The sequence below is a fragment of the Panthera pardus genome, unplaced genomic scaffold (genome assembly GCF_024362965.1).
Source record: "Panthera pardus isolate Hobbes unplaced genomic scaffold, ASM2436296v1 HiC_scaffold_2, whole genome shotgun sequence".
In the NCBI taxonomy this organism is placed as follows: Eukaryota; Metazoa; Chordata; class Mammalia; order Carnivora; family Felidae; genus Panthera; species Panthera pardus.
In genome coordinates, this window is record NW_026526765.1 from 3805285 (window position 1) to 3818876 (window position 13592).

Below are 13592 nucleotides of genomic sequence, written 5' to 3' on the forward strand. Positions count from 1 at the left end.
ACAACCAAGCAAACAGCATGTTGAAGCCTGGACTTACGTGGGTTTTGGGATGATGGGTGATTCCTACGACCAGCGCGTCAACTCCATTGTCCTTGCAGGCAGGTGGGTTGAGGAGGCCCGCGGGCCCGAGCCAGGTGTAGCGGCGATGGGGTAAAAAGAAGCAGATGGAAGATCTCCTGGAGAAAGAGCCTCTTGGTTTGTTTGGCCTTTTAGAAGATTCTGGGAGAATTTTGATTTTCACAGCATCACAGATAATCACGCAGCGAGACTTCCTGTGGGCTCGGGCATATGGCCAGGGGCGGACTGGGTTGGGGCAGGTTCTGGTTAGATCCTGAGTTTCCTAAGGGAATACGAAGCAGAATGCAACCTCTCTGAAAGTTCTAGAAAAGTTGCAATTGTTGTGTGTTTCTGAAACATCACCGAGAAGACTAGAATGAGCAGAATATTCCTCGAGCAAATGATGCTTTTGGAAAAACAAAAACAAAAACACAGAGGAGGATAAAATTAAATCAGTTGGGAAATGAAATGCCTGTTTCTCCTCATGAGCCAAATCACACGTCTGCCTGTTGGTTGATGGCGAGCCCTCTTGCAAAGGGTCCTGGGCTCACCTGAGGCAAGTGTGGAACCAGTTCGGTGGGGATCCGTTACGCGGCAGGGGAAACAGCCTCAGCGCTCGGACATTTATACCTCTCTTCCTAATTTCCGTTTGATTTGTTTTTAATTTCTTAAGTTTCTTTATTTTATGTTGAGAGAGACAGAGACAGTGCAGGCAGGGGAGGGGCAGAGAGAGAGGGAGACGGAGAATCCCAAGCAGGCTCCCTGCTGCCAGTCCAGAGCCAGGTGCGGGGCTCGAACTCACGAACCGTGAGATTGTGACCTGAGCCGACACCAAGAGTCGGACGCTTAACCGACTGAGCCACCCGGGTGCCCTTCCGTTTGATTTTTTGATTCATGCAACTTTTCCGGGCAGCTTCTATTTCAAATTTGATTTTCATCGAACTGAATTATTTACCGAAGTATGTCGACACAGAATGTTATATTAGTGTCAGCTGTACTGCGTAGTGATTTGACCTTACGGCATGTTCACAAGTGACACCTGTCACCAGACGCCGCCATTACATGACCATTGGCCGTGTTCCCTATGCTGTGCCTTCCATCTCTGTGACTTATTCCTTCCATAACTGGAAGCCTGTGCCTCCCTCTCCCCTTCACCCACTCTGCCCATCCCCCAGTCCCTGCCCCTCGGGCAGCCATCCGCGTGATGTGTGTATTTCTGGGTCTGTTTCTGCCTTTTCAATTACTCGTTTTGTTTTTTAGATTCCACGTGAGTGAAGTCGTATGGTGTTTGTTTTTCTACGTCTTACTCCTTTCATTCAGCATAATTTACTTCTGAATCCATCCATGTTGCAAATGGCGAGATTTCATTCTTTTTTATAGCCAAGTAATATTCCATTTTGTGGACAGCTTTTATAAATATGTGCATTGATATACAAGTTTTTTATTCTTATTTAAAGCAAGTATATAGTAATATCACTACAGTTCCACACTTTAGTTTTCTCACTAAGTAAATTTGGGTATAATTCTCTATCGGTAACTATCTAGTTCTTTCAAATGTTGACATTGTTCTCTAATACATACACGCTCATTTATATAACCTGTCATCGGGGGGCATTTTAAGTATCTCTCATTTCGGGGGCTGTCGTATTTATTTTTACTATGATCTACATCCTTTTACGCATCTTGCGATACGTGTGTTAGAATTTTCATAGGGTAACTTTGCGATACGTGTGTTAGAATTTTCACAGGGTAACTTCCTAGCTGCAGATTTATTAGGTTGAAAGTACACACGTGTACATTTTTGAGAAACAGTGTCAATTCTTTCCAAAAGTGCTTTACCAATTTACTAATCTTCCTCACATCTTGACTATGACAGGGTATACGCTGACTTTCCACCTGCAGGTAGGACAGATAAGAAAGTGCACCTCGTTGTGATTTTCATCTTCTTGCTAAAATTGGAAGGAAGTAGGATCAAACCCCCTTTTTTTTTAATAATTCTCTCCCTACCTGTGAGTCTCCTTTTCTTCTTTTTTGTCTTATTTTGTTTCTTTTCCATTCCTTTTTTTTAAGTTGTATTACTTCTTCATTGTTGGTGTTTATGGATTGTTTTTAAGGATCATAGTTTTTGTCATAGGCATTCAAGAATTCCCACTAAGTGGGGCGCCTGGGTGGCCCAGCTGGTTGAGCATCCGGCTCTTGATTTCGGCTCAGGTCATGATCTCGCGGTCTTGGAATCGGGCCCACGTCAGGCTCCCTGCTGAGCGTGGGGCCTGTTTGGGATCCTCTCTCTCTCTCTCTCTCTCTCTCTCTCTCTCTCTCTCTCCCTCCCTCCCTCTGCCCCTCTCCCCTGCTCGCATGCTCTCTCTCTCTCCCTCTCAAAATAAATAGAGAAACATAAAAAAAAAACTTCCTGATAACTTGTCATTCGACTTGATGGTATTTTTTCACCACACCCAAACATTGAATTTACCCAAATTTATCGATCCATTTCTCTGCGGCTTCCTGATTTTGTTTCCCATTTACAAGTGTCTATACCAGAATTACAAATATATATATTTTATTTCATCTTTTTTACTTTTTATCGTTCTTTGCTGCACCTGACCTGTATTTTGGTGAATAAAGGAGAAAGAAGAAATCTAGATTTATTTTTTTCCAAAGAGCTTTCTCAAGATCGTTTATTGAATGATTCCCTTTCTTCTCTCTGAAAAACTTCCTGTAATGTCAGCTATGTTTTCATGTAATTATGGATGCGTATTCTGTTTAATTTATTTGTCTGCAGAGATCCAACACGTTTCAGTTGCGGATACAACGGACTCACACGGGGGCGCCCGGGTGGCTCAGTGGGTTAAGCATCTGACTTCGGCTCAGGTCAGGATCTCCCGGTCCGTGAGTTCGAGCCCGGCGTCGGGCTCTGTGCCGACAGCCTGGAGCCTGCTTCGGATTCTGTCTCTTGTCGCTCTCTGCCCCTCCTCCACTTGCACTCTGTCTCTATCAAAAACAAATTAAAAAAGTTAAAAAAGCGACCCTCACACCATATCTGACTTTGGAACTTCAGCGTTTCCTTCACAGACAGTGCCGAGTGAGAAACAGCATTTTCGGAGTACCAGCAGAGCACATGCTCTTTCCGTCCGTGCGAGTGCAGTGTGAGCATTAGATGAACTTCCCAGCGTAAAAGGATTTACGGAGCTGGCCAGGAGAGACGGGCCCCGGGAGAGCTCCTTGGCACAGTGTGGAGCCCACTGGCCTCTTTCTGAAAGCTTGGTTCATAATCCACCCAATTGATGTCCCGGTGGTTACTGTGGGCAGGTGTACCGTAGAAATCAGATGAGTTTCCAAATGAATATCCTTGGGTCAATAAAGAACAGCTTTCGCGAGAAAACATTCATCTTCCATGGCTTATCTAACCTCTTCGGTAAGCTTGCAAACTCATGCTGAAGCAAGACAAAGGGGTTGGTTTTTCTGTGCGTTTCGGCGTCTGTGGATTATCAGGGACATCAAAACATCGGCCTTATCAGCCCTCATATTCTCTGTATTTAACGAAACTGGGGTTGACTCCTTTGCTAATGAAAGTTAAGAAGACCCTCCAGCTGCAGGAGGTCACCGCTGCCCAAGGATCTGGTGCTCTCAGCCTCGGGCACCCACAGCGGCGTCTTGAACTGGGCGAGCGGGGGGAGCAGGAGTGGTTTTTGAGCCCGAACAGCTGTCAGAGAACACAGGGTTTAGATGCGGAAGCCAGAAGAATAAAAAGTAAGACAGCAGGCCAGAGCACAGATGTGTTTGGGGCCATGGTGGAGTTGGGGTGCAGGGCCATTTGGGTATCGGGGGGGGGGTGTCTCGTGCTGTACGGTGAAAATACCCCCAGAGAACCCCCTGAGTCATCAGAAAAGAATCAGCATCAGAGGTGAAGCGTATTTTACATTCTTTGCTTCATTAACTCAGCACATCTTTTTTTGCGTCTTTTCTGTGCATCATGTGTTTAAAAGAGATTAATTGGTGAGCTACGAAGTCCTGGCAGGCAGCTAGCCCGATCCCCACTTCTAGACGACAACGCAGCACAGAGAGGCTGAGTAAACCCTCGGAAGTCACACAGGTCGCATTATTGCCGTGGATGGTGAATGCCAGGGTGTGGCACTCAGCTGGGGCTCCAGGGACACCTACTGCGCATTCTCCAGGAGCTGATGGTCTCTGAGGGGTGATTAGAAAGACAAGGAGCAGTTCACATGTCAGAGAAGGTTTCTTTAAGATGAAAACTGCATTCTTTTTTTTTTTTAAGTTTAATACATGAACTGGTTACCTTCTAAAGTGTGGAAGAGCCGTTGGGTCGTGTTGAGCACATGCCGATTCCTCCTGCTGGTCTGGGTTTAATTTAAATGCAAACGCGATGTAAGCCCGCGGGCCTTGGCCGTTCTGCAGTCCCACGTTTGTCTATTCCTTGATAGAACTGTTAACTTCAGCAGGTGGAGGTCTAGAGGACACAGAGATTCCCAGGTCATTCCCAGAGAGCCCTGCGGGAGAGCTGCCTCCCCCTTGTGATGCAGGGCAAAAATTCCAGGCATTTTTCCTTTCCACTGCCAGGTGGTACCTGGACCCGGGGGTCTACCCCCTACGGTGCTGATGGCTTCCTTGATAATTCACCCAGTGTACCCTCTCCCCCACCAGCAGGGACTCTAGGGCCAACGCTTAATCTCTGAATGTCCAGTCAGCTGGTCTCCCCTTTCCTTTTTCTCTCCCACCCCCAACCCTACTGTTCCCTAGAGTCCCGTCTGTCCCTTTACCCAAGATCTAAGAAGTGCTCCTGCCCCCCACCCCCGCCTGTCATCCCACAGTCCGCAGACTTCCAGGCTCCCACAGCAACCCCCCTAAATGAGATTCAGCCTCGGGCTCCTAAATCAGAGGCACACTGAGAACAGGGACGCGTGCATCAACCTCTTTGAGTACCTAGTCAGCGTCCGGCTCGGTGTAGGAAATTATCAAAGTGACTTTGGGAAAAATCAGCCCGATTGTAAGGCTGGTGGTTTGGCATCAGAGAGTTCTAAGTGACAGCTGGACAGTTCTGCAGAGACAATTCATCGTCTTCTCAAATCAGGGCGATATTGAATAACATTTAGAAAGGGTGCAAAAAATTGTCTCTAACCCCATAATCCAGCAGTGCCACTGACTTACTTACTTAAGAACATAAGTTTCTTACTTATGTAAGAAAACACACGGATTCTAAAAACTTGAGTGGTGCAGAAAGGTACGAAGATGCAAGCAGGGTCCCTCCTGCAGTCTTCTCCCCAAAGACAGCCGCCCACGGCCACCCGCGATGGCTCTCACTTCTTCCAGGGAGGTTCTCTAAGTGCAGACCATGCTTTTTAAAATGGACATGCTTGGGGCGCCTGGGTGGCTCAGTCGGTTAGACGTCCGACTTCGGCCCAGGTCACGATCTCACGGTCCGTGAGTTCGAGCCCCGCGTCGGGCTCTGGGCTGATGGCTCGGAGCCTGGAGCCTGCTTCTGATTCTGTGTCTCCCTCTCTCTCTGCCCCTCCCCCGTTCATGCTCTGTCTCACTCTGTCTCAAAAATAAATAAACGTTAAAAAAAAAAAAAATTTTAAAATGGACATGCTTGGGATCGCAGCATCTATTATACACTGTATAAATTCAATCCTTTTTGGAAACCCTCGAAGTATAAACTGTCGAAGCGCAGGTTCTGAACTGACTCTGATTTTGCTCAAATCCCAACTCTATTTCCTAGCCGGGTTGCCTTGGAAACAGAAGTGAACCACTGTAGTTCTCTGTCCTCACCCTTGAGAAGAGAGTAATACGATACCCCTAAAACAGAATTGCAGTCAGTGATGTAAATAAGGCATCATAAGGGCGCCTGAGTGGCTCAGTCCTTTAAGTGTTCAACTCTTGATTTCAGCTCAGGTCATGATCTCACGGTTCGTGGGATCGAGCCCCACATTGGGCTCTGTGCTGACAGCGTGGAGCCTGCTTCAGATTCTCTCCCTCCTTCTCCCTCTGTCCCTCCCAGCTTTCGTGCACTCACTCTCTCTCTCTCAAATAAGTAAACTTAAAAAAATTTCAATAAGGTATTATACAGAAGATGTTATCCACAGTCTCAGGAACTTGAGAAAAAATGTTTAATTATGTAAAATAATTATGATTATCATCAGCACATAATTATCTGATCTTTTTTTAATCTTCTGTTCTCTTCAAATATACAAATATACTTTAAAAACATTACCCTGAGGGGCGCCTGGGTGGTTTGGTCGGTTAAGCGTCCGACTTCGGCTCAGGTCACGATCTGATGGGTCCATGAGTTCGAGCCCCGCGTCGGGCTCTGTGCTGACAGCTCAGAGCCTGGAGCCTGTTTCGGATTCTGTGTCTCCCTCTCTCTCTGCTCCTCCCCTGTTCATGCTCTGTCTCCCTCTGTCTCAAAAATAAATAAATGTTTAAAAAATTTAAAAAAAAAATTTTAAAAATTTATTTTTTTTTTAATTTTTTTTTTCAACGTTTTTTATTTTTTTTATTTTTGGGACAGAGAGAGACAGAGCATGAACGGGGCAGGGGCAGAGAGAGAGGGAGACACAGAATCGGAAACAGGCTCCAGGCTCCGAGCCATCAGCCCAGAGCCTGGCGCGGGGCTCGAACTCACGGACCGCGAGATCGTGACCTGGCTGAAGTCGGACGCTTAACCGACTGCGCCACCCAGGCGCCCCAAAAATTAAAAAAATTAAAAAAAATAAAAGATAAAAACATTACCCTGAATTAATTGGTAAGCCTTTAAATGATTTATTTTTATTATTTTCTGTTTTGTGCTCTTACACACAATGCTGCACTTATACAGCCATATATATTGGTCCGTGTTGGGGAGGTGCCTATACGAAGCATTGGGAAGAATTCCAAAAGGCTAACTCCTTAGACCTGATGGCACATTTTCAGTGCTGGTGGACGTGGCGGGAAACCATGGCAGCCGCCTCCCGGCTCCGCCCCAGTGACCACTTTTCCAGAACCACACTTTGCCATGGATTCTCCAGCACTTGTTACTATCAGGTTTTAAAAATATCTGTCACTCTAGGGGCGCCTGGGTTGCTCAGTCGGTTAAGCATCCGACTTCGGCTCAGGTCTGATCTCACCGTTTGTGAGTTCGAGCCCCGCATCGGGCTCTGTGCTGACAGCTCGGAGCCTGGAGCTTGCTTCGGATTCTGTGCCTCCCTCTCTCTCTCTCTGCCCCTCCCCTGCTTATGTTCTGTCTCTCCCTCCTTCAAAAATAAAAACATTAAAAAATTTTTTTAAAATATTTGTCACTCTAAAAGGTGAAAAGCAGTCCCTCAATTTTGCCTCCTTTAGAATACTTTTAGTGTTTTTGAACACTACTTTTGCTCTACAGATGTCTCTTAGTGTTTTTTGAGTTAGATTTTTCCTATTTCCATAATACCTTGCTTAGAAAGGCCTTCCTGCTACCCTAAGTAAATTGTTTTGTGCTTTCCTCTGGATTAATTAAAAAAAAAATTTCTTTATGTTTATTTGAGAGATAGAAAGAGGGCATGAGTGGGGGAGGGGGAGAGAGAGAGGGAGACCCAGAATCCGAGGCAGGCTCCAGGCTCCGAGCCGTTAGCACAGAGCCCGATGCGGGGTTCGAACCCATGAACTGTGAGATCATGACCTGAGCTGAAGTCCGATGCTTAACCGGCTGAGCCCCCCAGGCGCCCCTCTTCTGGATTAATTTTAAGTTGCACGCTTCTACACCCAGTGTTACACCACGGTCAAGTTTGAAAGGAGTTCTGCAAATGACTGTTAGGCTTGCAATTTGATCTTCTTGTGTGGGACCCTCCCCCTCCAGCACCCACACTGACATCTGAGTCTGTGTTGTGCACGTGAGCTCTCTCCTCCGTGATCTGGGTTAAAGGAACCCCCGTTCGTGTGCTGGGAGCCCCCTGTGTTCCTGGACTCACGTCGTTGAGCTTGTACGAGGATGCGGATGGGAAGAGTTCAGGGTCTTTCCCGTCCTCGCCCTCAGCCACGGGGGAGGAACAGGTGCTTGGGAAGGAATGAGAAAGAAGTGATGCTGGCATCCCGGACGTCGTCTGGTCAGGAGGTGTAACCGCCCTTTCTTTCTTCCTCTCTGTTTCCAGTCGGGCATGATAAGAACACAAGAAGCCGATTACTTCCTGAAGCCGCTTCCTTCCCAGCTGGCGGGGACACCCGGGGACGCCGCCGGGGCTGGGCCCCCCTCCCACATACTGTACAAGAGATCCGCAGACGAGCGGGCTCCGGGGGCTCCCCAGGCGGTCGTGACCCAGAGGGATCGGGAACCGGGGACCCCGCACCTTCATGGCGGCTCGACCCTCCAGCACCCGCAAAAGCGGCATTTCTGTGGCAGACGCAAGAAATGTATGTAAGGGCGATTCTTTGCGTGCGTTTAACCTTTCGGGCATTTACGTGCGCCCACGAAATGTTCAAATGTTCTTGCAAGTCGTCCGGACCGCGAGGTGGAATCAGTGGGCGATCCTCGCCGGACTTACGTGTTGGTTCCATCGTCTGTGTGTTCGTTTGCAAACGCCCCTCGTGGGGGACGGACAGATAGCGGTGGGTGTTTTTGTTCCCCAGACCTGTTCCCTGGGCAGGTGAGATGACGTACCGCCCAGAAATGCAGAATCCACTGGAAGTCTTCAAAGGGACCCCGGTAATTCTATGGTTTGGAGGTCTAGATTTATGAGAGCCCACATAGTTTTCTGCGAGGTAATTTATCTCCGTACACGTTTATATATTTTACACCACCGCATCAAAGGGACAGGCTCCACGTGCCGTAATTTAGCTGTCGTTTATCACCAGCGTTTTGTGGAATCCTTTGTTGTGTGGTGAACGCTTCAGAGGTGATGTGATATTTGCACTTCACGTGGGAGCCTCTCGCAGTTCAGTGTTCTCTGGAATTGTCCTGGCTTCCCTCACCTTCCCCGCCAGCACCACTTTGTTAAACTTGCCCCCAGTGGGGCTCTGCGAAGCCCGTCTTCCCCTGCCGGTTTCTTCGGCTGCTGTGCCCGGCACCCTAAAACAGAGAGGGTCACGCTGTAGGTGGAATAGTGTAGATGGCCCCAAATCACTTGGTTCTTACAGCGGCACAGAAAGTACCATTAAACTGTCAGCACCTGTGTATCATCTGGACCCCTATTATCCCGCGAAGAAAAGCCTGATGCTCTGTTCAAGTGAGAAACTCAAGTCCAAATCGCCTAAGTCGGTGGGCTCGGTCTGCAGGAAGAGTGGGTCTGGGGACGGCGAGAGGTGAACGGAGTCTGAGAACGTCGGGGAGACCGAGGTTGAGTGGTGTCAGAACAGGACGCACTTGTCAGCATCAGCTGCTCTGGCTGCGTAGACAGGGAGAAGCGGAGAGGGGGTGGGGGGGAGGTGGCAGGGGATGGGACCGGGCAGGGTCGGGACCAAGAGGTGGGCCTCAGGCACGGACAAGGTCAGAGCCAGAATTCGTGCCGGCAGGGCTCTGTCTGGGACGGATCCCATGTCAGGGACAAAAAGCCAAGCGCCTGGATCCTGGCAGGGCTGTCCTTCCCTCTTCGACAGGCCACACTAGGGTTCAAAGCCGATGTTGTAGCGGGCCCTGAGAAAATCCAGCGGTGTGGACCCTGCTGAAATGAAGGGGGGTCATCAGAGCCCTGCAGGCCAGTGACGCCTAGGGCACAGCTCGGCACACAGTGAAGTCATCCTGTTTGCCGTGGCTGTGCCTGTGTGTGTGTGTGTATGCATGTGCACCTGTGTGCTGCCTGGACGGGCTCTTCGGAATCTCGGGGGCGGGGGGTGATTGGGGCAGGGCAGTCAGTCATTTGGAAACACTGCACAAGAAGTTTTTTATCTGAAAAATGGGAGGGAAAAGTGGCTCTTGTTTTCATAACAGAACTAGAGACGCAGAGTGCCACAAAATGCCTCTTAGAAGACATTAGTGACCCTTGTGGTGCAGTTCGGTTTGCCAGATATTTCCATCCCTTCCCTGCTGGGCGTATGGCAGTTCCGTGAGCACTTGGTGGCCTAGTGGCGGGCGGGCACAGGTGACACGTGCGGCTTCTGGGTTGAAGCATTTAATTCTCGGGACCTCCGCTGTCTGTGCCTGGATCTTTCCGTGTTGCTCATGGGGCTCTGGATGTGCTTGGAGGAGTCCCAGCCTTCTGGCTCAGTGGGGTTCACGTTTAATGAAGATTTTTCCCATTGGAGTCTCCGGCTCAGAAAATGGGAATTTTTTTGGCGCGTGTTTAGGCACCTGTGGGAAATGGCAATCGCAGGCAGATTGATTTGCTTAAAATCAATGGTGAGGATTAACCTTGTGCTCTGGGACCATGCTGCTCTGGGACCTTGTGCTCTGGGAGGGGCTGCGAGCAGGTTGCTCCGTGCCTCCCCTGTGCCTCGGTGGCCCATTCCTACCCGGAGCCTATCTCTACGCCAGTAGAGAGAGCTCTGAGGGTGGAGTCAGGCCTCTCTAATTGCATCAGTGTCGGTGGCACGCGATTGGTGCTTTAAGAACTTTGCCAGAATCATTATTAGCTTCCACAGGGTTCATTTAGGTTTGAAAGTATCTTAGCAAAGAGAAAATATGCGCCAGATGTGGGTACCAGCCAAAAAAAATGGCATCTTCTGGCGGTGCGGTCCATGAACAGAGTTGGCATGGCTTTGAATCAGTGCCACCCATACATGTGGGTGTTTTGAAGTCCACTTACATGAAACGACTCTAACCACATTTTCTGGGGCGTCCACAAAGCTGACTCATTTTTAACATAGTGTTAGCTCCCTGATTATAAATGCCCAAACGATTTTTAAACGGTGCCAAGGGGACAGAGTGTATTTTGTCTTGTAATTAAGCGAGGTAAATATTTATGGTGCTTTCTAGGAAATTCGGCCCTGCCGTGGAGTAGATCTGTGTCACCAAGTTCGTAAACCCATTTGAAACACGACAGACCAGTGACGCGTCCAGACTTGGGAATGACCTTTAAAAAGAGGCCATTAACATTTTTCAAATATGACAATGATGCAAGGCACTGCCTGGTAGCTATCGTTCCGCTTTGTGGTCTGTAAGTCTCCTGCGGAGCCCGTCTGACGCATCTTTATGCGAATGGTCTTTGAACATCGTGCTTCTAGAGACGAGCACGTGAAAGCCAAGGTGCCCTCTCTTTTTGTTTTAAGTCGGGGCAAAATTATAGAGAGGTAAACCTAGCGATGGTTTCCATCACACCTAGGTTGTATGAACTTCACTTACATGCGAGTTTCACGTTAACGCCGGTTTTGTGTCACAAAGTCGTAAGGGTGACGTGGCTCACGTCGTGAACTTTCGTTGTGAAAACCCAGGGTGGGCATACCCAGTTCCACCGCTGGTTTGGGGTGACGACTTTTGCTTTCGTTTCTTCCCGGAACATTCCCTCCGTAGACATGCCCCAGCCTCCCGAGGGAGACCTTTTCGTCTTGCCCGACGAGTATGCGTCTTGCTGCAGGCACAAGCGCTCTCTTCTCAAGTCCCATAGGAACGAGGAGCTGAATGTGGAGACGCTGGTGGTGGTCGACAGGAAGATGACGCAGACGCACGGCCACGAGAACATCACCACCTACGTGCTGACGATACTCAACATGGTAGGAAGCGCCTTCTTGTCGAAGTCGTGTGTGATCCCACCTAATGGGCGTGGGTCTGTGTCTCAGGCACAAGAGATGGGTTTTATCTGTGATGAGCCCTTCACTCTTCACATGCTCCCGTCAAAGAGCCGTGTTCAGAACTCCAGAGAACAGACTGGCCCTCTCTGCGAGCGGGCAGCACGGTTTGAGGGGGCCAAGGTCTTCATTTACCAGAAATCTGTACGGGGACCCCGAGACAGTTCAGCGCAGTAAACCTGCCTGTCAGCATTGCGTGTGATTTTAGATGCCGGTATAGAAATGCCCATCTCTTTAGGAGCATTAGTGTTTAAGTATCAAACATGCATTATGTCATCTAGAGGCAGAAAAGCATCCAACCCTGTAGACTGCCATCCCGGGTAAACAGTCCTGTGTCCCAGATCGGCAGCTTGTTGTAACAAGGAGCAGCGACGAGAGGCATCTAAGCCCCACTTGGGTGGCGTAGACTCAGTGACATCTGGTTCACGGAACACAAGATCTTGGGTCACCTGAGTGTGTTTTGAAAATTAGTGGGGATGACGGTGTTTTGAAAACACGCTTTCTGTTCCAGCTCAGCACATGGGTATTCCTGCTAGCATCCCTTCTGGCCGCCCGCCCCACGTGGTTTCTCATCCCCCAGGGGATGGAGGGGGCAGTGGCATCGAGACACCTGCCACTGCGCGTCCAGGGGCTGAGGACGTCAGGGCTCTGGTTTGTGCCAACGTTGCTTCTGTTTTGTCGAGCCGTTCCGGTATTCTGCACGTCGGTGCCGAACCAGCTCGAGGGGCCCTCGCTCGTCACCCTGAACAGCCACCAACGTCTGCTGTTGTCGTACCCCTCGTGGGCACCTTTCCTCGGCCATTTTCTTTCCACACTTAGGCCTTCTCTTTCTTGGATCTTCTGGGTCTCTTCCCAAGCATTTCTCTTGGGAGCTCCTCCGGAGGCCCTCCCTGGGAAAGCAAGGGGAATGCATGCCCCAGCCGTCATCGCTAGAACGCTCTGTTGTGTCCACCTGAGAGCTTTTATCACCTCGGAGCCTCGTGGAACACCTCAGTGGTGTTCCATAAGAGGCAGAACCTGCCTCCCCAAACTTCAGCTCTTACTACCAGGCACTAATGATAAAGATTTAACGATTGGTCTGCCTGGCCATGAGAGATTTCTATACCTGTCTAGCAGTATAAGAAAGTCAGCATTGACTTTGACTGTGACTGTGTCACAAGACCACAGGGACCGGCCTTCTCCAGCAGGACTCTGGGGGCTGGGAGAACGTCACATGTGGGGACTGACGGGGAATGCCTGTCTTTTTCAGGTGTCTGCTTTGTTCAAAGATGGAACGATAGGAGGAAACATCAACATCGCAGTTGTAGGCCTGATTCTTCTAGAGGAAGACCAGGTATTCTGTCTTTGAAACCAGCTTCTTTTCTCCCAGAAAAATGAATGTAAAGTGATGCCCCATTTTCCTTAATGGGATCATTCTGTGGATTCCTGACTTTCCTTTCCCTCGGGAACAAAAAGCGTTTTGTGTCTCACGCAGTGAGTTTCTTATCAGTTCCCTTCATGATGATTTGAATTTTGTGTGCGTGCGCACGTGTGTGTCTGTGCACGTGGGTGTGCGTGTGACTGCAGAGGTGGTAAGGACTGTTTTTAGGAGTCTTATTAGAAAAGTAGAACAGGAGAACTGCCTTAAATATATGGGTGGGAAACACTGGGGAGACAGTGGAAAGTGCGTCTTCAGCCACGTCCCCACCGTGAGCTTTTAGGGTCCCAGGTGGGACTGAGCCCTTTCTGCGTGTTGCTAGAACACCAAAACCGCCCTCCCACCTGGCAGTGAGATCGTACTGTCGGCATTTTGTTTTACTCTGTCCCCTCCCAACTCCTCAGACTGACCGCGCTCACCCCCACTGCCTTGGGCC

General features: G+C 49.3%; 1 protein-coding gene across 1 annotated transcript in view; it reads left to right on the top strand.

The window, feature by feature from the left end:
• Positions 1-13592, top strand: part of ADAMTS16 (ADAM metallopeptidase with thrombospondin type 1 motif 16) — a 159745-nt gene that overhangs the window by 37952 nt on the left and 108201 nt on the right. The window contains exons 4-6 of the mRNA XM_053906864.1: positions 8175-8433; positions 11465-11664; positions 12989-13072. Of these exons, the coding sequence (XP_053762839.1) occupies positions 8175-8433; positions 11465-11664; positions 12989-13072 (543 nt within the window). The remainder of the gene's footprint in view (positions 1-8174; positions 8434-11464; positions 11665-12988; positions 13073-13592) is intronic.